Genomic DNA, 25,632 nt, shown 5'->3' with positions numbered 1-25,632 from the left:
CACATCTGCTGAACTTTGTAAACCCCCTCCTTTCCTCAACGGGTCTCCAGGTTTTGCGTGTGTCTTGGGGGGGGGGGGTCGGGGTCCTTTTTCTCCCCCTTTCTGCCTAGGTGTCGATGGTGTCTCGGGCCAGCAGCACCCAGGAGGAGAGCGTGGTTGTTTTTGGCCTGGGCTTCTGGAGGGTGATGCGCCGCGACAGCTAAAAGTTGGATAGAGTTTCAGCGGCTACTATATATAAAGCAGCCGGGGGCCCTTATGTCACCGCGCTAATTAAATTCCGTCGGGCCGCTTCTCTCTCTCTCTCTCTGGCTCTCTCTGGGGGCTTCTTTCGGGAGCCCCTCACCCACCTCCCGGAGGCTGCACAGAGGCGAAGGGCGAGAACATGAGGATGGACCTTTTCGAATCCGGCTCCTATTTCTTCTACTTGGACGGCGACAATGGAGCCCTGCAGCCCCTGGACATGGCCGAGGGCTCGCCGCTCTACCCGGGCAGCGACGGCAGCACCCTGTCGCCCGCTTCGTGCCAGGACGCGCTGGGCCCGGAGGCCGGAGGGGGCGTCGGTAGCGACAGCAGCAGCGGCGCCGGCAGCGGCGAGGAGCAGCACGTGCTGGCCCCGCCGGGCCTCCTCCAAGCGCCTCACTGCCCGGGCCAGTGCCTCATCTGGGCCTGCAAGACGTGCAAGAGGAAATCGGCGCCCACCGACCGGCGCAAGGCGGCCACGTTGCGCGAGAGGCGGCGCCTCAAGAAGATCAACGAGGCCTTCGAGGCCCTCAAGAGGCGGACGGTAGCCAACCCCAACCAGCGGCTGCCCAAGGTGGAGATCCTGCGCAGCGCCATCAGCTACATCGAGAGGCTCCAGGATCTCCTCCACCGGCTCGACCAGCAGGACAAAAGCCAGGAGCTGCTCCTGAGCGCCGGCGATGCCTTCAGCTTCAGCAACCGCAAGCAGGGAAACGTAAGCGCCGCCTCTGCCACTGCCGCGCTCCAAGGCCCGGGTCGCGTCCCTTAGCCCGGCCAAGTCCAGCCCGGAGGAGAAGTGGGGGAGGCTCGGCGTACGCACGTGGGGTGGGGTTGGGCTTGGAGGCGGCTGACGAACGCGGCCGGGCCATCTGCGGATCTGCTGGTGGCGAGCGGCCCTCCCCCTTCCCACTCCACCCTCCCCTATCTAGGGGCCTCAGCCCCTCTTTCTCTCTCGCCTTCGTCCTTCAGATGCCCACGCCCGACTTCCTAAGCAGCTGCGGCGCCGACTGGCCGAGCGGCTCTGAGCATTCAAGGGCGCTGCCGATCGGCGCCAAGGAAGGTAAAGCGCAGCCCTCCTCCGAGGCCAGCGGACGGTGGGTGGGGACGGTGTGTGCTCGAGCCGGCTGGGAAAGCTGGGGGCTTGCTGTGCGGACCCTCCCGCGGGCCCGGCCCGAGCCCAAACACCTGCGCTCTGCAGAATTCGCCTGTCTGGGCCACCTTCGCATCGCAAGTGCTACATTCCTGTGGTTGAGTCGCGTGGATCTCCGGCGCCAAGCGGTCCTGCGAACGACTCTTTATGAAGTGAAACAACGGGGCGTTTCCCCCCCTAGAACAGACGGGTCATTCGACCCGAGGGGAGTTGTGTGCGTCAGGCTAACTTTGCCTACGGATGCTTCTGCCACAGTAAACCAAGCGCACCATCAGCCCGATTGTAAGCACAATAGGACTTCCTGCTTAGCGAGATGCTTAACTTGCATCTTAAATGAAACGCACGTCCACCTGGATCCTAAGGAATCCTGTAGAAGGCAGCTTTTGCTTTCCGGAGTAGTCCCACTGGCTTCTGTTGGGTTACTCCAGAGTAAATGGTGTAGACTTTCACCTGATGTTCCTATAGGATGGCACTGTGAGTGACCTCCCCAACCACGTTCAGAGCTTTCTTGCCCTAGAAGAGTACGATCCGCTACTTCCACGGGCACTTTACTCTAGCTAGGAAACTTCTCCTTAGTAAGTGAAGCCCTATTGAATGCGGAGGTGGGCTGGGGGTGGGGTTTACTTCTGAGCAGGTGCTTGGGATCACAGCTAGCTTGGATCTTGCCTGAGTCTCCTTTACTAGAAAGTAAGTCCTTTTCAGTCACCTTCAGGTGGAAGGCGAGGAATGATACCCTTGTTTACTTTGGCTTGTATGCAAGACCCTGGATGGAAATCAAGGGGAATAGATTTGAACTCACAAAATCTCCGTGGTAAGTGTATTATCATGAAATCCTATACATTGTCTACTCAGAAGTAAATCCCACTGAGTTCAATGGAGCTTACTCCCAGGTAAATGGGTATAAGATTGCAGCCTTAGTCCTTAATAACTTTGCATGTCTAAACTTCTTTTTATTCCCATTCGGTCCCAATCCTGCATTTATTTAAATGGCTTTCTTATTTTCCTTCAAAACCAGGAGGTCCCCTCGTTGACTCTTCCGCATCCAGCAGCCTCCGTTGCCTCTCTTCTATCGTGGACAGTATCTCTTCAGAAGACCGCAAAGTCCCCAACAGGGAGGAAGTGGTGGAAAAGTAGCGATCCAGATCCGGTAGTATTTTTGGAAACAGACAGCGCATGGAACTGTCTATCCTCTTCGCCCTTTAAACTAAATCACGAATTAATTTAATCTTCTGGAAATCTTATATGAGAGTGGGGAGGCGTTGGGAAAAGGCACACAGCTGATCAAATAAAAATGCATCATCTTAAAAGGAAATTTTGCCTTCCAGTAAAGTGCACAGTCCCATCCAGTCCCCCCCCCCCGCCCCATTTCAATGGTGTTTTTATTTTAATCTAACATGGCTCTTCCTCTACTTTTATAATTAATATATTGCATTGTGGATTAGTGAGCATCTTCTTTGTATAATACAAAGCTCATTCCTGTTTGAAGGAAGCTCCTGGTTGCATTTTATTATTATTAATTATTATTTTAAAAAGTTCCTGAGATTTAGATTTTGTGTTTGTGTGTGTGGGTTTTTTGTACATAATTTTAGTACTGTTTTTTTAAAAAAACAAAACAAAACAAAATAAATATCTATTTAAAATGTGGATGTGATCTTGTATATAAGGTGAACTAGATAAGTTTCCAAGCTTGTAAAATAAATCTCTTTGTGTATAAAGTTTTTATTGAGGATTTTTGCCCCTTTCAGGGTGATTGAGCTAAGCATTTCAGGATGCTGGGGAGAAGAAGAAGAAAAGCCTATGGATTCCTATTTCTCTCCCTCCCCTTAAAACTGGGGTCTCTTTTAGTGGAAAGGATATTAGCAACTCCTTCAACCCTATAAGACTTGGATTGGGTGGCACTTTCTTCTGGGGAGACGGGTACAAGACCATGCTGCTATAGTATAAATGGATGGATGTTCCTCCTAAGCATATGGGATTTCCCTAGATGGGAATTCGTTAGAATCCGGTTGTAGCTGCCAATGGTAGCAATTCAAAGGGCATTTCTTGACTGAAATCATATGGATGAAATCCTTGGAGTACTTCCTCTGAAGTCATGAGATAAACAAGGTCCCATTTGGCTGTCAGCTGCTTTCCTAGGACATGTGCAAAGCCTCTTTCTTTGCTTGGCATCTAGGCTTCCCACATTCACCCAACAACTTCTCACTGCTGTATTCCTCTGCTGTACTCCTTTGCACATCTATATTAAACTTAAAACCATTAAATTACTAGGCCTCATGCATCAAAAAGCATTTACTCAAAATGTCATTTGAATCATTAAAAAGGCTTTGTGCATTCAATCTCAGCTTTTCATATTTCCATAATATTGATAAGATTCCCCCCCCCCAATTCTTTTTGGGGTTGTATGGAGTAGGGATCATCATAGATTTGTTTTTTTAAAAAAAACGGCCTCGTTTCAGGCACAATTTATGGCCGTGAGTTCTACAGGGGCTCAAACAGAGGTCTGTCAAAGTCCCTTGAGATGGGCCCTGTGACAGGAAGGGGTTAAGTGGCTGAAAGGACAGGCAAACAATGCGCCCCTTCTGAGGGATGTAGAAAAACAATCCACTTCTGAGGCTGGAAGTGCCCATACTCCTCCTCCAAGGGAGAACTTTACAAGCTGTACAAGACTTATTTATAATCGCAAGAAGGGCTGACCACCAGGAAATCATAACACATCCCATGTATCTCTCCTCCTTCTCTTCCCTCTCAAGCCCCACAGCGCTTAGCAAGAGGTAGAATTTCCCTTTGTGTGTGTGTGTATTTCTGGTAGTATTTGATATGTTTGCACAGTTTCTTTAATGTTTATTCCCCTAAAGATGACAGATCTTATTCCTCACACATGGAATGGGGCTGCTTTTGTCACACTATAGGGAAAGCTCTCTTGGGCCACGATCTTTAGGGAGCCCCATTGTCATAAATAGGATTGCTCTCTGGCACACCTCTTTAGTTGGTGCCCTCCTGCTAGTCCCCTGATCCACAGAAAGCCCACTTACAGCTACAGTGTCATTTTCACTTACCTGGGAATAAGTCCCATTGAACATGTTAGGAGGACTTTCCTCCTAGTAAACATGACTAGGATTGCTATGTAGATCCCAAAGCTGTGTACAGTATAATTTAGCCTTTCTTAAAATTGCTGTAAAAGTTTTATTGCTTGTTTCTAGCCACATTTCCTCAGAAGTAAGTCCCACTAATTCCAATGTATCCATTTAAGAGGGTCTAGGACTGCAATTCTTACATACTATTCACAATGTTTAGCATTGCATTGCAAATTTTGGGCTCTGATATTTTGAGGGCGTGCTTTCCTACAAATATAAAAACAGCAGAGGATTATTGTGCTCAGATAATAGCTCTAGTTTATACACACCCCAAAATTGATGACATTTTAATTGTAAAGTTGGTGCCAAAGAACCTCACCTAATTTATGCATTCATGCAGAGTTATATCTAAATTGCAGAGGTAATACATTCACACATTTCAGCTCACATGGATGAATCTTGCATCTGATGAAGTGAAGCATAAGAAGGTGTATGCCAGAATAAATTTGTCAGTCTCTAAGTTGCCACAAAACTTTTTGTTGATTTTAGTTCATGCTGCAATATCTCCTGCACACTTTTACTCAGAAGTTAATAGCCATTGAGGTCAATGTGGTGTATTCCTAAGTGTTTGAGTTTAAGGTTGCACTCTAAATGTAAAGTAAATCCTGTCTTATAATCCTTTTTTGCTATGCACTCAGATTTCTAAATTCTTATATTAAACTATACATAATTCTCTGTGGGGAAAATATAGTTGGTGATCAAATGCTTCTCTTTCATACCAACAATTCTTATATTTTAGGATAGGTTAAGAAGCTTAATGCTTGTTATTGTTGCAGGGTGTTGTTGTTTTTAAAAAAGTTATGTTGTGGAAGCTGAACAAGTTTAACAGTGCAATGCATGTCTACTTGGAAGTAAGTCTTATTAAATTCAATGACACTTACTCCCAAGTAAGTGGGTATAGAATCGCAGCATAACAGTTCAATCAAATATATGGCAACTCAGAAATAAGCTCCACTGTGTTCAATGGGACTTACACCCAGGAAACTTATTATAGGATTTTAGTCTAAGTGCATTAAGGAGACAAATCTGTCATCGGAGTTCGTTTTCCTGGCTCTGATCAGGAGTTTCAGTCCTTAAAACCCTTAACAGTGGGATCCTATATGTGTTTACTCGGAAGTAAGAACCACTAGTAAACTGGCGATTGCTCCTAAGTAAGTGTGCGTAGGATCATAGCCTAAGACACTGCCGCCAGAAAACACCCCCCTTCCCTCGATCACGTTTCTGTTGATATTTTAGCCGTACCCAAGGAGTTTGGTTCCCTCCATGTCCTCTCCAGCAAAGCAGAGTAACGTGAGAAATTGTTTGGAGTAGGAAGCGGGACCTTCAAGAAGGTTTCTCATTAAACAACCCCCCACCCCACCCTCAGCGCGGTGGAATGGCTGCGACCTCGGTGGCTACCACGAAGGCGCCCTGGGTATGTTTGCAATTAAAGTGTTTGGCTTTGATATTAATAATGATAATCTTTACCTAAGTCTAAAGCCAAAACAAACACGGCGGTCGGGGCACAAAAAACAACGAGGTAAGCACTGCAGATAGATAAGCATTGGGTTGTGTCTGGATCTAAGGAGATTATTGTTATTTTTAATTATTTTTCTTCGCCCCCTCCCCGGGAGAGAAAGAGGGAGGCCTCCAAGTGAGCCGGGTTTAAGAACGAATGAAAGCGATCTCGCTCGCTCAGGTTTATTGAAACGGAGAAGCTCACCTGTATGGCTCACTTCAGACAGACACGGATTATTTTTTATCAACGGGAAGATCCTCTCTCCGTCCCTCTCTGTTTTTTTGACGCGGGGGTGGGGGCGGGTAACTGGCAGGAGAGAATTGAGAAGACCCTTGCGGGGGAGGGGGAACCATAAAACAAGGTTGTTTTATAGAAGAGCGTCGATGGGCAACAAACCGGGCTAGGATCCATGATCCCCAGATCTGTTTGTTTGTGGCTTGAATGCTAGTTAGAATGAACTTTGTACTAGAGTTCATTTCTAGCTGTTGAGGATGCTGCCTTGTTAAGATGGTGGCTTTGGTTCCGTGGGAAGCCAGGAAGATGTTTATTACCTGTACTAGGGTGACCATATGGAAAAGAGGACAGGGCTCTTGTATCTTTAACAGTTGTATAGAAAAGGGAATTTCAGCAGGTGACCAGATACAAAAGAGGGCAGGGCTGCTCAGCCATAACTTGTGATGAAGAGGGAATTTCACCCGGTGCTGTATGCATGACACCTGCTGAAATTCCCATTTCTATTCAACTGTTAAAGATACAGGAGCCCTGTCCTCCTTTCCGCATGGTCACCCTACTGTAGACAGCCTCCTGGCTTCCCACGCAATCACACCAGCCATCATTCCAAGATTGGGCCCATGTCCATTGTGTTCAACATAACATGAATCTCAGCTTACGTTGCAATCCTGTGCACACTGATCTGGGAGTAAGTCTCATTAAACTCAATGGGTCTTACTTCTGAGTAAACATGCATAGGATTGCACTGCCACTGTTACTCCCTTTAACCATCTGTGCGAGGCTGCAGATTTGAAGGAGGAAGTTTTTCTCTGGAATCCACAGCATTCCAGATGCATTGGACTAGATTCCCACCTGGGATCTGGAGGGCACCAGGCTGAGCAAGGCTGTTGAGCAGGTAGCCAGAGTCAGTCTTCTCCTTTCATTCATTTGGGCTCTGACCTATGAGACACTGCAACGAGCTTGTGCTCAGTTTCTGAAACGAGAGTGGCCTTGGGTCAGACTGGCCTTGGTCAAATTCATAGCCGTTGACCTAGAAACCCTGTTCTGTGATCCCGTGTAGGGTGTAGCTGTGATTACTCTGTGGGGAGGGGAGGGCACTTGAGCTCAGGGTGGCATTTTCTCCTACCCACCCTCTCATCATCCTAATGGACTTTGATGGTTTTTTTCTCCCAAGTAAGTAAGTAAGTTTTCTCAACTTACTCAACCCTACGGATGTTCGGACAGGAAAAAAAACCCTAAAACTCCCAGCATTTCCCAGTCAGCCATGCCTACCTCTCACCTGGAATTCTTTCTCCTTCCCTGTCCAAAGGCAGCAAAATCTGATGAGTAGCATTTTTTGGAGTGGGGGGGCTGTCTGAAATTGCTGCCTCTCTGATTTTGTTCCTTGAGCCATTACCATCCATTTACTGTAAACTGAACAAAATCATGGGCTGGGAGAGGAGTTCAGAATTGTAACAATAATAAAAAAGCACAAATGAAAATTGGGTTCCTTTGGGATCTTCTCTCTTCTCCATGGCCATTTCGCTCACAGACCAAAGACCTGATGTTGTACTCAGGTCCTGCTTTGTGTGTTCCCATGGGCAGCTGGTTGACCACTGTGTGAACCGAATGCTGAACTAGATGGACCCTTGGTCGTATCCAGCATGGCTCTTTTTATGCTCAATCTAGTCCAGTATCCTGTTTCTCACAGTGGCCACCCAGATACCTCTGGGGAGATCACAAGCACAAATCAAGAACTGCAATGCCCCACCTCCAGAGGTTCCCTAGATGGCCACACAACCTTCCCCACCCTCTTTCTCCCAGCCAGTCTATGGGGCTTTCCTGACTTTTACTAGTTTTTCCCATTCTAAAAGGTTGAAATGCCTTTCCTAAGATTTAGTTACCAGGAATCAGAGCTTTAAGCTATAATACGTTGATATGTTTGGCTCCGCCCCTTTTGCCTTCGCCCCGCCCACCCCTGGACTTTGACTTCTTTTCGAAATTGGTTTGTCCCTCGAGATAAAAGGGTTTGCATTTTTGTTTGTATCCACTGTGAAAGATCGAGGGAAGCCATTTGAGAGCTAGTTGCTGGCCAGGGTTATAGTACAGGATAATCGAACTGAAATACCATTCATTTCAACAGGCCTACTCTACGTAGGACTAACATGGGATAGAACCCACAGCCTGGCCGAACGGTACTATACAGCCACTTCTGGAGGTGTGTGTATGTGTGAACCGACCTTCCCGTGGATCGGTTGTAATTTGAGGATGGTCGATTTTGAGATACAGAACTGTTCAAAACCCTTGTTCCCAGTAGAAGAGATGGATACACCTCCCGCTCCGCCTTGGAGATGAGTTGCGTGCAAAACGAACGCTTGGATTGCGGATCCGCCAAGAAGGGGGCAACCTCCTGATGAGCCCCTGGAAGGCGGATTGGGCTGGTCCCCAAAACAAGCCCTACCCAGGCTGCATCAGAAACTTAGAAACCCAAGAGGACTCGGAACCGCAAAGAAGGCGCGGCGAACCCACGCCAGCCGCCTTGTCTGCGCCCAGCGCCTCTCGAAGAAGCCAATGGCCTTAGGGCGCAGCCGCGGCGCCCGGCTGAGGGAAGAGGGCCGCCCTCTCTCCGAACTGCTAGCCAGGCCGGCAGGCTGCGGAGGCCCCGTCCGGCCTGGCGCATTGCTCGGTCGGCTCCAGCAGGCGGACCGCTTTTGATCTCGCCGGGCAGGCCCGGCCGATGGCTTCTGCAGCTGCTGGGCCCGGGGCAGGTCGCGCTGTGTTGACATAGGTGCGCTCAGGCGCAAACGCGTCTGCCAGGCGTGGCGGGGAGAGGGAATCGGAATGGCCCAGAGGGAGCCTTGGGGGCAGGCCGGGGCTGCCCAGCCCTCTCCAGGCCCACGAATTTGGGATGGAGAAAACGAGGCTTTAGGGGGAGCGGTTCCTAGAGGTGGAGGAGCACCACCCGAGAATTTATTTTTTGGGGTCCCATCCAGCTCGCTAGCCTTCCGCAACCCGGTGCCTTCCAGATGTGTTGGGCTATAACTCTCACCCGAAGCCTTCCTGGCTATGCATGATAGGGCTTGTAGTCCGACACATCAGGAAGGCATCCGCTTGGGCGAAGGCTAGTAAGATGGGTGGGACAACTCCCATCATCCCCAGTCAGCGTGCCCATGGATGCTAGGGTTTGTAGTCAAACACATCTGGAAGGCCCCGTGTCGGAGTAGGTTATCATATATTATGTAGGCGCGTGCATATATGTGTGTATGTCACTCTTACCTCCTTGAACTTTCGCCTGTGTTTTTCGCCCTTTTCTTCTTTTCCCAAACCCTCCTTTGCACGTCTATAACGGCTGTCTGCCACTTTCCTAAGAAGTCCTCTTCCTCCCACCCCAGGGTCCAACTGCGTTTTATTGACCAAGCATGGAGCGAAAAACGTTCGCCAGTTTTGTCACCCACTTCTTTCTCTGCTGTATGTGAATATTTGTTATACGGAACTAACCGTCCCGCACTGCAGAAATACAAAGCGTATTTCTCATTGAAGAAATACAAATCGCCCCCCCTTTTTTTTCTCCCCGCCCCCTTCCAAAAGTTTTCTAAATCCCGCGGCACGTGACTTTGATCCTGCCGCTGAAACAGATGCAAAAAGTAGGCCGGCTTCAAGTTCTTCCGAAGGAGCGGTGGCCTTGATCTCAAGGAGACCTCGTGCAATCGCCACCATTAATACCAGGGCACGTTCGCCCTTGACTTCCCATTGCTGTGGACGCTGAAACGGAAGCAGGTTCCCACCCACCCCAAGACCCCACTTCTCCAGCGACCTCCTGGCGGAAACAACGGCCTGATGTTTTCCCCCCCATCCCCGGTGGGAATTTGTAAACTTCTGGCTGGCTGGCTTTCTACATCCCATGTGCAGCCTTTCACTCACTCAGTCGTGCCGGGTTCCTTCCCAGAAGTGCTTTTGCTTTCCCAATCCCCACTTCTCTAGTTCCTCTCCCCGGCTGGACGGTTTGCAAATTTGTTTGGAGATCAGTTTACCAAAAGGGAAGCGGCCCCTCGAAGGGATCCTAATTACACATTTGCTTGAGTGACGGTATTTCTCTTTCTCTCCACGGCCTCCTTCATGGAGGAGAAAGAAGCCTAGGACTTCCGCAAAGGCTCTTGACAAAGAAGGTGAGATGTAACATTTAAGGAGGGCTACCAAAATCCCTTGGAGAACATCACCGCTGTTACTCAACAGCAGAAAACGAAGGCACTCCTCGAGCGTCTTCACCTGCAATGGTGGGGAGCCAACACACGCTCGCAGCACCCACGCAGTCGGGGGAAGTGCTATAGGCAACTTCCAATTATGTATAATGGCTCGGAAAGATAGGAAATTACCTTACCCCGGGTTGCACCCATCGCTAGTCCTACTTAGAGTAGACCCACTGAAATGAAAGGGACGTAAAAGTTACGCTGACATCGGATACAACACCCTGCTTAAACTGTCCAACTCTGCGCTAACGTCATTCGGAGACTTTGCACATCCACAGGTCGTCCCGGTGTGTTCTTCCTTTGTGCTCATTCTGAGCAACGGCAGGTGAATGTGCACAACAGCCAGGGGTCGTGCATGTTCTCCCTCCAAGGCACAATGGTCAGATCTGCATTACTATTACATTTATATCCTGCCTTTGCTCCTCTTGCATGGGCCTCCTCCTCTCCATTTTATCCTCACAACAACAACCCTGTGAAGTAGGTTGGGCTGAGAGGCCGTCACCCGTGGGTTTCCATGGCCGAGTGGGGATCTTGGAACTCCCGAGTTCTGGTCCAACACTCTAACTGCTATGTCACACTGCCTCTCCACACTAACCACCATCCCCATGACAGCTTGCCACACCTGATGTCTTGCTGTGGGAGGTGGAAGACAAGATGCTCCCCTTCCCCGCCAATCCACCCACAGAAGCAGAGTGGACTCCTCGTACTTAAACCCTGGTGCTGGGGCAGCGTCCTCCACCACACCCGAGGGCAGCGAGCCCCACCGTCCAGTTCACCGACTCCCGATTCCAGTGCTCAGGCCAGTTCTGAGCAGCTCTCTTCGCTCTTGCGCACAGTTTCTCTTCCGCTGTACCTACTGCGCTTCCCGTCGGATCAAGTCCTGCTGCGTGCCCCTTGAGGTCACTGAGCAACAACCCAGCTCCCCTCCAGGCGCCCCACGGCACTGTTGGTGGTCCTTCTGCTAGGAATAGAGAGTGGAACACGGCCATTGCAGCACACACAAACACACTGCCGCAAGGGTCCTCTAAGCCCCCCCCCCCCAGACGGGACACATCTGCAGAGAAAGTGCGCTGAAAAGGCGAGCTGCACGTTTATCGGCAGGCAAAGCGGGCCTCTATTTTCGCCCCTGCGGAATATGAGAACTCAAAATCGTGAGCCAGGCAAGTTGTTCCAATGTCTTCCTCCGCCTGGCGTGGCGGGTGATTCCTTCTCAAACCAAGACCAGAGGAGAGAATGGATCCACTGGCTGTCTAGCAGAAATCCAGAAGTTCTCCTTCTGTACATTGAACTCAGACTTTCCCAATGGGGTGCCCTCATAATGTGCTGGAATCCAATTACCATCATCCCCAGCCATCACGGCCATACTTTAGGTGTGTTTCATCTTTTTCAATTAAGAACCACCAGCCTTCCTCAACTGGTGCTCTCCTCCCTGTGCATTGGCCATGAGGATGGCTGGGGATAATGAGTGTGGAGAAAGTGGATAGGGAAACATTTTCCTCCCTCTCTCATAATACTAGAACCCAGGCTCATCCCTTTAAGCTGATTGGTGGGAGATTCGGGACAGATAAAACTTCATTACACAGCGCATAAAACTATGGAATTCATTTCCACAAGGAGTAGCGATGGCCACCAATTTGGATTGCTTTAAAAGGGAGATTGGACAAATTCATGGCAGATAAAGCTATCAATGGCTACTAGTCCTGATGGCTCTATGCCACCTTCAGTATCAGAGGCTGTATGTTTATGTACAGTTGCTGGGGAACATGGATGCTGTGCACTCCTGTTTGAGGGTTTCGCGTGGGCAGCTGGTTGGTTACTGTTTGAAAGAATGCTGGACTAGATGGACCTTGGACTGCTCTAGCATGTTCTTATGGAGCTGGAGGCCAGCACACCTGGAGGTGTGCACAGGTAGGGGAAGGAGGTTTGCAGAACAGCAGCCCAATCCCATCCAATGTGATTTCTAATGCAAGGGGATGTTGGGCAGGTCTACACCATACATTTTCCAAAACAGTTTGAACTTGATTTAAGCCCAAGAATCATAGGTATTGTGATTAGCTACTACAGCTAATAGAACTTCCATGTTCAGAGACTGAGGGGGATAGGGCTGTGCTTTCCCTGATCCTTCTTGGAGACCTCTGGCTGGAAAGCCCTGCATGGACATCTCATTATTATTATTTATTTATATAGCACCATCAGTGTACATGGTGCTGTACAGAGTAAAACAATAAAATAGCAAAACCCTGCCGCATAGGCTTACAGTCTAATAAAATCATAATAAAACAATAAGAAGGGGAAGAGAATGCACCAAACAGGCACAGGGTAGAGTAAAACTGTACCAATATGTACCAATGGAGCCTGGTGGCTCTGATTTTGGTGGGGCTGTGAATCCATTCTGGGTTTCAGTCAGAAAGCTAAAGGAGCTATTCAAGGTGCTAGACCTATTTTGGGTCTGATCCATCAGGGAGCCTCTTTTATGTTCCCATTGGTCATGCTGGCTGGTCAGGCATGATGGGAGTTGGAATCCAACAACATCGGGGGGGCAGGGCAAAGGTTTTTCATCCCCAACCCATGGGAACTCCCGTTGATTACCGTCTTGAGAAATCGAACGGTTCAAAAGAAAAACAACGAAGAGTCTGCACTGTAAAGGCAAACACATTAATTTATTATGGCATTAAGCTTTCCTGGATGCACAAAGAGTTAACCTGATTTGCTCTGAGCTGCAGGTTGCAGAAAGGGTGGGGGAGAAAACAGCCAGGGCAGAGGGAAAAGTTTAATTTATTTTTAAATATGCTTTCAGAGTTTTCAAGCTGGATTTCAAGCTTTTACATTAAGTTTTCATTTGCGTGATCTGTTCCGACTGAAAGGCGACTATGAAAATTATAAAAATGACAATAAAATAAAATAAAACATGAAATGTAAAAAGTACAAACGCACAACTTTTTGGGGGTGGGCGGGGGGTGAATCTCCACTGCTAACTATGTCATTGCCACTGGGTGTACTTCAACCTTCCACAACCTTGGCCATGCTGGCTGGGAATGATGGGAGTTGTAGTCCAACACCTCTGAAGAGCTCCAGGTTAGAGAATAATTGAACTATGTAATTCACTACCACAGGAAGTGGTGATGCCCACCAATTCGGATGGCTTTAAAAGGGGGTTTGATAAATTGCTGGAGGAGAAGGCTGTCACTGGCTAATAGTCCTGATGGCTATGTGCTACCTCCAGTATCAGAAGCAGTAAGCTGGGGAACATGGGCAGGAGGGTGGTGGTGCTTTCATGTCCTGCTTGTGCGTACCTGGTCAACAGCTGATCAGCCACTGTGTGAACAGAGTGCTGAACTAGATTGCTTTTCTCAAATGTATTTCATGCATTTTTTCCCCCTCTGGCTTCACTGTTTGCCCATCACTACCCATAGGGATCTCATTCTCAACTCTAGTCCACGAAAGCTCATGCCCATCATCAGGCAGTGAATCTTAGCCGTTGTAACCTTAACACTTTGTTGTTATGTTTGCTGCAACAGACTAACATGGCTGGAAACGGTTAGAACCAAGGCGGTTAATTGCCTAGCGAAAGCCAATCGGTTGTTTTCCTAACAAGCTCCCATCTGACTGTGGCCAAAGGGTCCAGGGGCCTTGGCAAACGCCTGCTAAATGCCTTTTCATTACCAACATGACCCCCACCCCTCCCCCAAAACTTCTTAATCGTTTGGGCCTCTGGGAGGCTTTTGTCACCGCCTTGTGTAAAGTTACCCAAGCTTTGTGGGACTAGAAATTTTACACTTAGCTGGGGGGCAGGTGGGAGGGGGGGAGGTGCCATGGCACTAGCAGCTGGAACGCATCTGTAACGGTGCGGATGCAGCATTTTAGCCTCCTCCTGACCAACGGAGGCTGCGAAGAAAATCAGACTATGAGAGAGGGGAGAACTGAAAGCCAGAAGGAGAGGGCTGAGAGAGAGACCAGAAAGGACCGTGGCTCTGTGGAAGCAGGGGCGGGGAGTCCTGGGTGTTTTAAGTGACTTTAAAAGCCACATTGAGGGCGATCCAGCTAATACTCCTTTTAACACTCCCTCTATTTTCAGTGAAAAGAAAAGGAATGAAGCCTGGCGGGTTCTTTAACTCTCTCCCATTGAAATCCCGGCTATGAGCCTTTGGAAAAGTGTAGGTTGGTGGGATGATGATGATGACGACGACCATCTCCTGTAAGAGAAGATAAGGACCTTTATCACTAGTCAATGGGTTGGATTCACAGATTCAATCATGTTTAGAGCAGACCCATTGCAATCCACGAGAGAAGTCGGTAAGGACCATTTTGACTCCCATTGGTTTTTAATGCTTCTACTCGAAGCATGACGAAATCTGGTTCCGACTCTAGTAATAGTAGGGAAATCATTTTCTAAGGACTAAGTGTGGCACCTTGTGATGTTTTGTTTGCCGCCCCGCGTCTCCCAGATACCACCTCCCTGTTCCTTCTGCATTAAAATAATAATAATAATAATAATAATAATAATAATAATGATGATGATGATGATGATGATAATAATGATAATGCGGCTACCTGCCATTGTTGATGTGGCTAGTCCATGTGCCCCTTCTTGAGAACATGTCGCCCAAGCCACACATCCTTGGGAGCGATCCAGTGTGTGTGTCTTACTCCCTAGTAAACCTGCACAGGGTCGAACCCATGATTAGCAGGGAATTTCGCGAAACTCTCTTCGGAGGGGCGGACTTTGAAATCGCCCCACCCCACCCCTGCCCCCGCTGTATTTTGTTTTTGTTTTCCCCGCTACTCTGACCTCCGAAGTGTTACTAATCGCACCGCCTGGATCTCTGCCCTGACAAAACGTCGACAGCCAATCAGGAGCCACCAGGAGCCGGGCAAGCCGCGGACCGTCCTCATGGGAGGCAGGCCGGGGGGGGGGGAGGCGGCCCACCCCCGCCCCAGGAGGGGGGTCGTGATGATGCACCGAGCGAGTGGCCGGCCACTGGGAGGCCAGCCTCGCCTCGCCTCGCCTCGCCTGCCCGGCGGCTATAAAGCGTCCCGGGCGGCCCTGGGCCGCTCGCAGAGCCCGGAGGCGCCACGATGGAGCTGTGCCAGTTTTCCCCATCCTTCTTCTTCGACGGCTCGCCCTGCCTGCCTTCCCCCGAGGGGGAGCTGGCCGAGGAGGGCTTCGCGCCCCGGATGGCCGCCTCCGCCTCCTTCGGCGACCCTCGCCGGCCGCCTCCGCAGTACCCGGTCGAGCTGCCCGGAGGGGGCTCGGACGGCGAGGAGCAGCACGTGCGGGCGCCCACGGGCCACCCGCAAGCCGGGCCCTGCCTGCTGTGGGCTTGCAAAGCCTGCAAGAAGAAGGCCAGCACGGGCGACCGGCGCAAGGCGGCCACGCTGCGCGAGCGGCGCCGCCTCAAGAAGGTCAACCAGGCCTTCGAGGCCCTCCGGCGCTGCACGGGCGCGGCCAAGCCCAGCCAGCGGCTGCCCAAGGTGGAGATCCTGCGCAACGCCATCCGCTACATCGAGCGCCTGCAGGAGCTGCTGCGCGAGCAGGTCCACCACTACTATCGCTTCCCCGACGCCGCCGGGCCCAGCTGTTCCGAGCCCTCCAGCCCCACCTCCAGCGGCTGCTCCGACGGCCTGGTAAGCCAGGCAGGCAGCACTTCGCGGCTGGGGAGTCGGCGCTGGGAGAGAGAAATCCTAGATCAGCTGTCCTAAACCCGGGGCCTTCCGGATGGATGGATTGCAGCCCCCATCATTCCCAGCAGGCATGGCCAGCCGGTAGCTGGTGGTGATGGGGGTTGCAGTCCTCACATCTCGAGGGAAAGCTGTCACACATCCAGCGGAGGCTGGTGGCTCTGATGTCAGCGAGGTTGTGAATCCACTGTGGGCTTTGGTCACAACCAGTCAAAACTCAAAAGGAGCTTTCCAAGGCACTGAACCTAACCCCCACCCCAAAAGGATTCAGCATCTTGAATAGCCCTTTAGGATCCTGACTAGTTTTGATGGAAACCCAGAGTGGATTCACAGGTCCACTGACATTGGATCCACCGGCCTCTGCTGCAGGCATCCTCAGGTTTGAAGTGACGGGGTGGGGTGGGGTGGGGTAGGACTTTGCTGCGACCAGTAGATTGGGAGGGGGCGGTGTGAGGGAGAGCAGGGCTGGGGAAAATATTTGTGTGTGTGTCCCCGTCATGTGGTTGGGACTACAGCTCCCATCAGCTCTAGCTGACCAAATGGCTGTGGCAGTCCAGCCTAATCCACAAAGAAGGGGAATCAAAACACGAATTGGAAACTTCCAGCCATGGGATTCTATACATCTTTAGATAGAAAAAAAGGTCAACAATCCCCGGCAGGGGAGTTTCAGCCCAGCAACATGGGGGAGGGATGCATGTCCTCCCGTCCCCGTCCCCCCCTACCCCGTTGCTGTTTTTTCGTTCAATCGTTTCCGACTCTTCGTGACTTCATGGACCAGCCCACGCCAGAGCTTTCTGTCGGCTTTCGCCACCCCTAGCTTCCCCAATACATTCCCCCCCTGTTAGGGGACATGTATTGAAAAAATACCCCGGGGAGCTTCCTAGCACCAGGTTAAGTGAGTAAAGTGCATCTCTAAACCTCCTGGCGAAATGAAGGTTACACTCCAGATTGTGTTGGGACTTTCTGATACTGAAACAAAGCCAGCAAGACCAGCCACATGTTCAAGGAATCTCTGAGTAAAATCTAAACCCTACTTAGCCTATTCCCACTGAAAGCAATGAGATTTCAGTTAGATTATGACTTGGGGCCAAAATAGATATTATTTTGCATCTGTGTTTAGCAGCGACATCTTTTTTGCATTTTCTTTTTACTCTAGAGTAGATGCAGGGCCCTTGATCCAGATTGGGACCCTGACATGGGGGGGGGCAGGGGGCTTTTAAGATCCAGATTGCCCATACTCTAGAGTAAAAATGAAAGAGTGGGAAAGAGAGATGTAGCTGCAATACACAGATTCAAAGTAATGTCGGTTTGGGCCCTGACTTCAAAATAACAACACAACCCTATGCATGTCTATGCAGAAGTAAGACTCCTTGAGTTCAGTGAGGCTTACTCCCAGGACAGTGTGTATAGGTCTACATGCTAAGGTTGTCTACTGAGAGCTTATGGCCCAGTAGGAATTTATTTGAACTTAGAGCTCCTTTGTGAATATTGTTTCTGCTGGTCAAGATGAAGGGGAGGGAGAAATTCTGAAAAAAGTAATATATTAAGTATTTTGGTGCTGATTCTTTGAATGACTGATTTGGGTCAGAATAAAATTGACTGTTGGCTGTGTAATGCAAGATATTGTAAATTTCAGGCTACAATCCTATGACCACTTACCTGAGAGTAAGCTCTATTGAATTTAGTGGGACTTACTGCTGAGTAGACATGCATTAGGTTATACTTTTAAAGTTGTAACTATTAACAAGGACTAGTATTGATGTGGGGGAGATGGGTCCTTCATATTTCCTTCAGAGGAATCTTGCAGAATGCCAAAGGCCTGAGATAGCTTTAAAGCTGCAACCCTCTGGCCACTTACTTGGGAGTAAGCTACATCGAAGTTGCGGTGGGGTGGACTGACTTCCTCATAATTATGCAGAGCACCGAAGTGCAAAGATGCTTTTTCAGAGTGAGAAAATTGTGCATTGTGGCAATCAAAGTGAAACCACAAGAAGTGGAGTCAAAACACTTAATTTATTTGAAAATTAAGGGTGCGATCCTATGCATGCTTAGACAGAAAAAAGTACTACAACACCCAGCATTCACCATCCAGACATGCAGAGAGTTGTAGGACTTTTTTCTGTCTAAGCATGCATAGGATTGTGCCCTTAGTGATATTTGGAATCAATGTGACTTTTTCCACAGTAAATGCATTAAGGCTGCGATCCACATATTTACTTGGGAGGAAACACCATTCAACCCAGTGAGAGTTGCTTCTGAGAAAATGTGCCTGGAATTGTGTTGTTGGGAATGTTGGTCAGACTTTCAGAAGGCAATTAGCCCCACACCTAACCCAGGTCTTTAAAAAACGTTGCTTTGAAGTGTATTGACACCAAAAGGCTTCCTTGTTTAGGATCCAAGTGAAAGGCTTTTAAAATCCAAATCCTCCTCCTGGTGAATGGGCGTATGGTGGGAGCCATGGGTTACAGTCCTAAGCATGCTTTCTTGGTAAAACGTTCCTCTGAAGTGGATGGGTTGTACTTCTAACCATGCCACAGTGCTTAGATTATTATTGTCCTTCAAAATAATCAGGGGAGGTTACTTTTTATGAGAGTTTGCCCGTGTAATTATCTGATGGAGATATCTTCTTCATCCCTGGATAAATCTCCCCCTCTCTTTTTCTGAGTGTGTGTGAGAGAGACAGTGTTAGTGTTACTGGTAAATGCTGAAGTTAGGGTGACCATATGAAAAGGAGGACAGGGCTCCTGTATCTTTAACAGTTGCATAGAAAAGGGAATTTCAGCAGGTGTCATTTGTATATATGGAGAACCTGGTGAAATTCCCTCTTCATCACAATAGTTAAAGGTGCAGGAGCTATACTAGAGTGACCAGATTTAAAAAGGGCAGGACTCCTGCAGCTTTAACTGTTGTGATGAAGAGGAAATTTCCCCAAGTTCCCCATATATACAAATGACACCTGCTGAAATTCCTTTTTCTATGCAACTGTTAAAGACACAGGAGCCCTGTCCTCCTTTTCATATGGTCACCCTAGCTGAAGTGCAAGAACTCCTCATCACAGTGTCTCTGCACACATACACCAAAGAGCAGCAGTACATAGGAGAATCCCTGATTTGTTAGGATCAGCCTGATTACAATCCTATACATAGTTACCTGGAAATAGGGTGACCATATGAAAAGGAGGACAGGGCTCCTGCAGCTATAACTGTTGTGATGAAGAGGGAATTTCACCAGGTGCTGCATGCATGCAAATGACACCTGCTGAAATTCCCTTTTCAATGCAACTGTTAAAGATACAGGAGCTGTGTGCTCCTTTTCATATGGTCATTCTACCTGGAAGGTGCACTCAGAGGTGCCAACTTCTGACTGTATAGGTTTGACTTATAGAACATGTGGAGCTTATCTTTGGCCAGCGGAAATTCAAGTAGTGCTATCCTTTAAATTGCTAGCGTGAAAAGGAAAGCAGTATCCAGACTCTTGCTTTGTTGTTTTTCTCATTCCCCGACTTTCTCTGTGCTAATCTGTCACATACGATAATCAAACTTGAAAGCCTCCTTATCCCCTCATTCAGCTGCCAGAGCACTGAAGGGTGGTCAACTACCCTGGCTGTGGGAGATGACCTCATTGCTCCTGCTCTGAAAAAAAAGTTCAAGAGCTGTGCTCCCATGTGCTCCCCCCTCCACTATACCACTCTGTGGCCCTGTTCAGAAGACACCTTAAACCACAGCTTTAAACATGGTGAATAAGCCAAAAAGCCTTATTCACCATGGTTAAAGCCATGGTTTTAGGTGTTTTCTGAACAGGGCCAATGTGTCTCTATGTGTGCATGCACCACTTTGCATGAGAGCATGCACCATCCTATGCACACTTTCTTCATAGTAAGCCCCATGGAACTTGTTCAATTATGATTAAATATCTAGAGGATTTCACTGCTTGAGTTTTCCATTGGACGTCCATCCATCAAACAAAGATGTAAACATCAGGAGCAACATAAGGGTGGAAATGCCTCCCCCTCCCCCCTGAATCGCCACCATCCACCTCTGAAGACTGAGATGAGGCATTTGTTTCTCCCAGGCATTGTTTCATTGCTGAAGGGGAAACTAACTAACTCCCTCCCTCCCTCCCTCCCTCCCTCTCTCTCTCTCTCTCTCTCTCTCACACACACACACACACACACACACACGTTATGGTGTGTTGTTGTGGCCACATTCTTTTTGCTTTGCTCTGGATGTGCCAGGCTTTGATGCGCTTCCCTTTAAGCCCTGGGAAAGTGTCCTTTTCCTGGCTGGCGGCAGCTTTCTCTTGCTCCAATCCATTCTTCATGGTCAACGCAGCACATGCATACTTGGAAGGCTTCACACTGCTCGGCCTTGGTTCCCCCTCCTTCCCATCACTCTGAAGGAAGTAGGCTGGAGGAGGGGATGCATGCCAAAGGGGACCTCTAAAATTGGGCTTGTTCTGGCTGGCTTCTCCAGAGGGTCTGATTAGCATGGATTGGAGGGGGACAAACTAGCCCCACCTCACCCCACCCCCACCCCAGAGGGCACACATGGACATATTCTGTTCAGAACAGGTTCAGTACAGTTCCTAACACCCATCTGATTTCAGTGTTGCTGTTAAGTAATTTTAGACTTTGGACTTCTTAGTCTTATGGGGGGCACTTTAGATGGTAATAGGTATTACTTCACTTATTTCAAAATGTATTAAATCAGCCCTGCTGCATTTGGGCATCACCCTGCATTGTGGGGTCCTGGACATCTGCCCCAAAGTCCGGCCCAGGTGGTGCTACTGTTTGATTTGACTAAATATGTTCCAAAACTACCATTACTACTTATGGAACTAGTAGCAATTTAGTAGCATTTATGTCAGTTCTATTATTACTACTATTAGTACAGAATCACATAGTTGGAGGAAACAAAAGGCCATGCAGGCAACTTGTTGCACTGAATATATTTCAAACCCTTTGTTTTGCAACTATTACTACTCTTACTCCAACTCCATTGTTTTACTACTGCAACAATTCACTAGATGGACCCTTGGTCTGTTCCAGCATGGCTCTTCTTGTGTTCTTAAAGTGAAGAAGGCCTTCTAGTAACTTCCTGCTGGAAGGTAGGATGCTCAAGACTTAAAAGTGGAGTCCGGCTCACCAGGACTCCTATTAATGTCAGGACTCAGATCTTGTACATGTGGCATGAGAGCGAGCGAGCGAGAGTCTCCGAGTACATAAACATTCCATTGAGTAACCATATACCAGGGGTTAGGAACAGGGCTTTCAAGTTGGGTGGCTCTGTAAACTAAACATGGCAAAATCTCTTGTTTTGGAAACAAATTGCCGAAGAGCTTCTAGTGCCAGCTTTTGACAAATCCTACCATGAAGGATCCCCAGTCAGAATGTTGTGGTGATGTAGTGGAGCCAGGTCTCATAGGGATGCAGCCCCAGAACTTTTTTATAAGCAGGGAGGCTGATATAATCTGCCCCCTCCCCCCTACTTCCTTGTTCTCCCTGGCCTTCACTGCAATTCTCACAATAGTTGAGGGGGAATTAATTTTCCCAGCCTGACTGTAATGATGGACCGTGTTTTGTGGTGGCTTGGTCTTGAATGGGTGATTAAGACTCATTAGCTTTGCAAATGATCTGCTCTCGGTGGAGATGAAAACAGCTAGAACTGGTGTGTTGATATGTCTCAACACAATGGCCTGCATTTTTGGACTCACCACCCTGGGGATGGAGGGGGATGGGAACTGTGATAACGAATGCCTGCACCTCCAAAATTGCCACCACTACACCTCTGGAAAGGAGTTGCTCTAACAAAAAGGTAACATCAAAGCTCAATGTTCTGGATCCCTCAAACAACCCTCCACCCCCAGTTCTGGAGAACACATAACCAAGGATCCCCATACTCATGTCCTAGGGTCATCGGTAACCATTAGGAGAAAACCCCTTCTGAATCTAGAAATGGCAATCAGTCAAACCATGAGCAAAGTCTATCCGTAAAAGCTCCTTTGCAAAGAAAACCTTTACTGGGGAGTGCAATGAGAGGAAGCACCATAGCTCAGTGGCAGAGCACCTGCTTTGCATGCAAGAGGTCCCATATTCAATCCTTGACATCTCCAGGTAGGGTTGGGAAAGACTAAAGTCCTGGAGAGCTGCAGCTAGTCAGCATAGGAGACAGTTTTGAGCTAGAGGATGGTCTGACTCATGATAAGGCAGCTTCCTGTGTTCTAAGAGCATCATCACACAAGGGGAAATCGCATTCCCTTACTGTCACTTCTCTGCCTATGCGTTTGTCTCTCATTACTTCCTCTTTCAAAAGAGGAAGTCAACAATGTGCACATGGCCCATTCAGTGGGCCATTTTGACCATGCTGCTTCTCCTGCACACAGCAGGAGATAGCGGCAAGTTCCATCTCAGATTTACGAGGGTCTTTTTTTGTCGCGCAAAGAAGAGGCAGGAGGCATGCAGGATGCAGACATTGTCGTGAATAGGACCCGCGAAAATATGTGAGTGCCCAGTAACGACTGTGTAGTAAAATGCTCTTCTGATGACACCGTAAGTCTCCACAGCCTGCTGTCTTTGTTTGTGCCCCTGAATAATGCAATAGAAGCAATAACTGTTGTGGCAGCCAATAGCTGTGGAATCCCCCTCTTCTTGACTGTTTCAGGTTGAATGCAACAGCCCCATGTGGTCCAGGAGAAACAGCACTTACGACAATGTCTACTGCTCTGATCTCCCAAACGGTAAGATTCCAAGTCCATTCTATTCAGCACTAGCGGTGTCCAAATGGAGAGCTTCTCCCAATTGTTATTTTGCAATTCAAATTCACTTAAATCATACCACCATCATAGTTAGAGGAATAAAGTGGAGTTTGCTTTTCCTGTCCTGATGCTTAACACATTTCACTTGGGAATAAGCACTGCTGTAAAAAGAAAAGGGTAATATATTTTAAAAGGCAAAATAATAATAATAATAATAATAATAATAATAATAATAATAACAACAACAACAACAACAACAACAACAACAACAACAACAACAACATGAGCAACTGTAACCATGTACATGCTCAGTTGTCCTCCCCTTTTTAAATATAAAAAGAAAGGAGGCTGGGGTAACCCAGTGACAGTCCTAGTGAGCCCAAGTGCGCATGCTCAAGGGCGTGGCTAGACCCAAATCTATTTCCCAAGGTCACAGGTCTCTTCCACAGAGCTCTTGAGTGTCCATTGGTGATCCAAAAGGGTTCTTTTCTCTCAATTTAATTGCCATGTGGAGGGGAGATTGCATCTGGGGAGGGAAGAGTTAGCTCTTCCTTTCTCACATCCAGCAACAAGAAACATCCCCCAGACAAATCTTCAGCTTGGTGGTGGGGATGTTTCCCATTGATTCAGGATGATCTGGGCCAGAGTTCAAATTAATTGAAGAACTTATTTTCTTTGAGACAATTTGGATTGGAAATGCATTGGCTGGTTTTGCCTCCTGTGAAATTTAAATAAATCCTAGTAATTATTTCTAACTGTACATAAAGGCATGGCAATGAGCAGATGCAGATTTGATGCAGATTTGTGTCCTATGGGCCTGGGCCTCCGAATCTTGTAAAGCCTAGTAAGGCCCCTGCTGGAGCAGCCGTTGCTGCCATCACTCTCTGCGTGGTCACTTGGGGGGCCCATAGGCTGCAATGCTCTGGGCGCTGCCCCTTTGTTCTAGCCCTAGTAGCAGTGCTGTATGATTGTATGATTCTTTTCCACTGAATGCCTTTCTTTCCTCCCTTCCCCAGTATATTCCTCAGAAGCCAGCACGGCCCTCTCCAGCCTAGATTGTTTATCCAGCATAGTGGATAGAATCTCTTCCTCGGATCAAGCTGGGCTTTCCCTACAAGACGCTGCTTCCCTCTCTCCCAGTGCCGGCGCTGAGTCACAGCCAGGCACTCCAGAGACCCCTTGCCCCAAGCTCATCTATCATGTACTATGAGATTTGAAACCGGCTCGGACGTTGAGAAGGGCTCCCGACGGCAACCCAGAGACTTCTCCATTGAAATACGAGGCCCTCGGAATTCCAGTGGATCACAAATATGTATATAGAGGAGCAGTCACTTTAAAATGTGCATATTTGCAAATACCTTTGCCCTGCCTCCCCTCTGCAAGGGGAATAACATTATATTTAACCAAACAACAATCATTTTAAAGATTATGTACTATAAGTTGGAGTTTTAAATTGTACCACAGTAATATCTTAGTTATTGTCAAGAATGGAAGTGGCACATCCAGAGACAGGGACAGATGTGAAACTGCTCCATGTTTTGGGATGCCCAAAAAAACCAGCAGAATTTAAATTATATTTTCATAAGTGTCCTTTCCCTGTTGATGAGAAGTGAACTGTTTGCAGCAGTCTGCTGTTTTTATATGCCAAATACAGCATGTAAAGAGTTTTAAACCCAGGCAGCTCCACTGTTAAGCAGGCGAGATTGAGTTTGGTATTGGACAGCAAATTTAGTTTTATTATATTTTACCACTTGGGGGAGACATTTGATTTTTTTTGTCTCAGCACACTCACTACTTCCCACTTATGGATGTTCACACGTCTTTTAGATGACTACGCCCACCTCTCGCATGCCTCCCGCTTCTTCTTGCCTGTTTTCCGTCACAAAATGGACCCCTTTTAATACATCTTTTTTTTAATGGAATATGCTGCCAATTCCTGCTGCATGCAGGAAAAGCGGCATGATAAAAATGGCCCCGGAATGGGCAACGTGATCTTTGTTTACTTTCTCTTTCTTCTCCCAGTAGAAAGAGGAAGTATCGGGGTATAGGAACAGGGACACGAAGTGACAGTAGCGAACCGCGATTCCGTCCCACCCCCACCTCTGTCTGATGACGCTCTCAGGCTTCCAAACTTCTAGCCTTCTCTCTGTAGTGCCTTTACTGCCTTAGAGGTATTGTTTTACACAAAAGCCTTTAGAAATCAAATAACACCCTAACATGTGTTGAATCTCTATTGTACTATTTCCATGCATAGTGGGCTTTCTTCAGACCAAATTGGTGGATGATAATTAGAATGCAAATCCAGCTCTGGTTTTATTTTTAGTCTTGCTTCCAATAAATGATGATGATGATGACGGTAAATGCCTTATTAATTTTTAAAAATCTGTTCAAGGTATGTAAAGTGACCCCTGGCACAGTTTTGAGTTATGAGGTTATGAGGAACTCTTTGATATGATATTTAATTCTTTCAGTTTGAAAGGCACATAGCCTAACATTTCAAAGCACTTTTAATCCCTGTGGAACTCAATGCCCGGAGCATGCAACAGCACTGATTCTATGAAGGGCATGCACATTAAGCTGTATGATGGCTAGCTGTCCTTCAGAGACCAGCAGAGCTGAACTGTGCTAAGAAGCTGGATAGAGCATAGGACTTGTTCAGGTGAAATATCACAACAGAAAAGTTCTCAATTTATACCAGAGGTGGGAACCAGTGGCCCTCCA

The 25,632-nt window shown here is 48.1% G+C and overlaps 2 protein-coding genes across 2 annotated transcripts; both read left to right on the top strand.

Annotated features, from left to right (window-relative positions):
- Positions 1 to 296: 296 nt before the first annotated feature.
- On the top strand, positions 297 to 3,085 carry MYF6 (myogenic factor 6). The gene is made up of 3 exons (XM_063134711.1): positions 297 to 955; positions 1,210 to 1,300; positions 2,406 to 3,085. Exons 1-3 carry the CDS (start codon positions 383 to 385, stop codon positions 2,522 to 2,524), a joined length of 783 nt encoding a protein of 260 aa, XP_062990781.1. The 5' UTR covers positions 297 to 382; the 3' UTR covers positions 2,525 to 3,085.
- Positions 3,086 to 15,554: 12,469 nt separating this feature from the next.
- MYF5 (myogenic factor 5) lies at positions 15,555 to 24,663 on the top strand. Its single transcript, XM_063134710.1, has 3 exons — positions 15,555 to 16,104; positions 22,818 to 22,893; positions 23,928 to 24,663. The coding sequence occupies exons 1-3, from the start codon at positions 15,556 to 15,558 to the stop codon at positions 24,119 to 24,121; spliced, it is 819 nt and encodes a 272-aa protein (XP_062990780.1). The 5' UTR covers position 15,555; the 3' UTR covers positions 24,122 to 24,663.
- Positions 24,664 to 25,632: the final 969 nt, after the last annotated feature.

This window comes from Elgaria multicarinata, chromosome 9 (assembly GCF_023053635.1).
Source record: "Elgaria multicarinata webbii isolate HBS135686 ecotype San Diego chromosome 9, rElgMul1.1.pri, whole genome shotgun sequence".
NCBI lineage: Eukaryota > Metazoa > Chordata > Lepidosauria > Squamata > Anguidae > Elgaria > Elgaria multicarinata.
Note: the sequence above shows the minus strand (reverse complement) of the source record. Positions and strands in the feature narration are given on the sequence as shown.

What these genes read in the sequence shown, in the direction of transcription:
- MYF5 (XM_063134710.1), top strand. Translation starts at nt 15,556, where the DNA reads ATGGAGCTGTGCCAGTTTTCCCCATCCTTCTTCTTCGACGGCTCGCCC. An exon ending in GCGGCTGCTCCGACGGCCTG is followed by an intron (nt 16,105 to 22,817) that starts GTAAGCCAGGCA and finishes TGACTGTTTCAG; the next exon opens with GTTGAATGCAACAGCCCCAT. An exon ending in CTGCTCTGATCTCCCAAACG is followed by an intron (nt 22,894 to 23,927) that starts GTAAGATTCCAA and finishes TCCCTTCCCCAG; the next exon opens with TATATTCCTCAGAAGCCAGC.
- MYF6 (XM_063134711.1), top strand. Translation starts at nt 383, where the DNA reads ATGAGGATGGACCTTTTCGAATCCGGCTCCTATTTCTTCTACTTGGAC. An exon ending in GCAACCGCAAGCAGGGAAAC is followed by an intron (nt 956 to 1,209) that starts GTAAGCGCCGCC and finishes TTCGTCCTTCAG; the next exon opens with ATGCCCACGCCCGACTTCCT. An exon ending in GCCGATCGGCGCCAAGGAAG is followed by an intron (nt 1,301 to 2,405) that starts GTAAAGCGCAGC and finishes CTTCAAAACCAG; the next exon opens with GAGGTCCCCTCGTTGACTCT.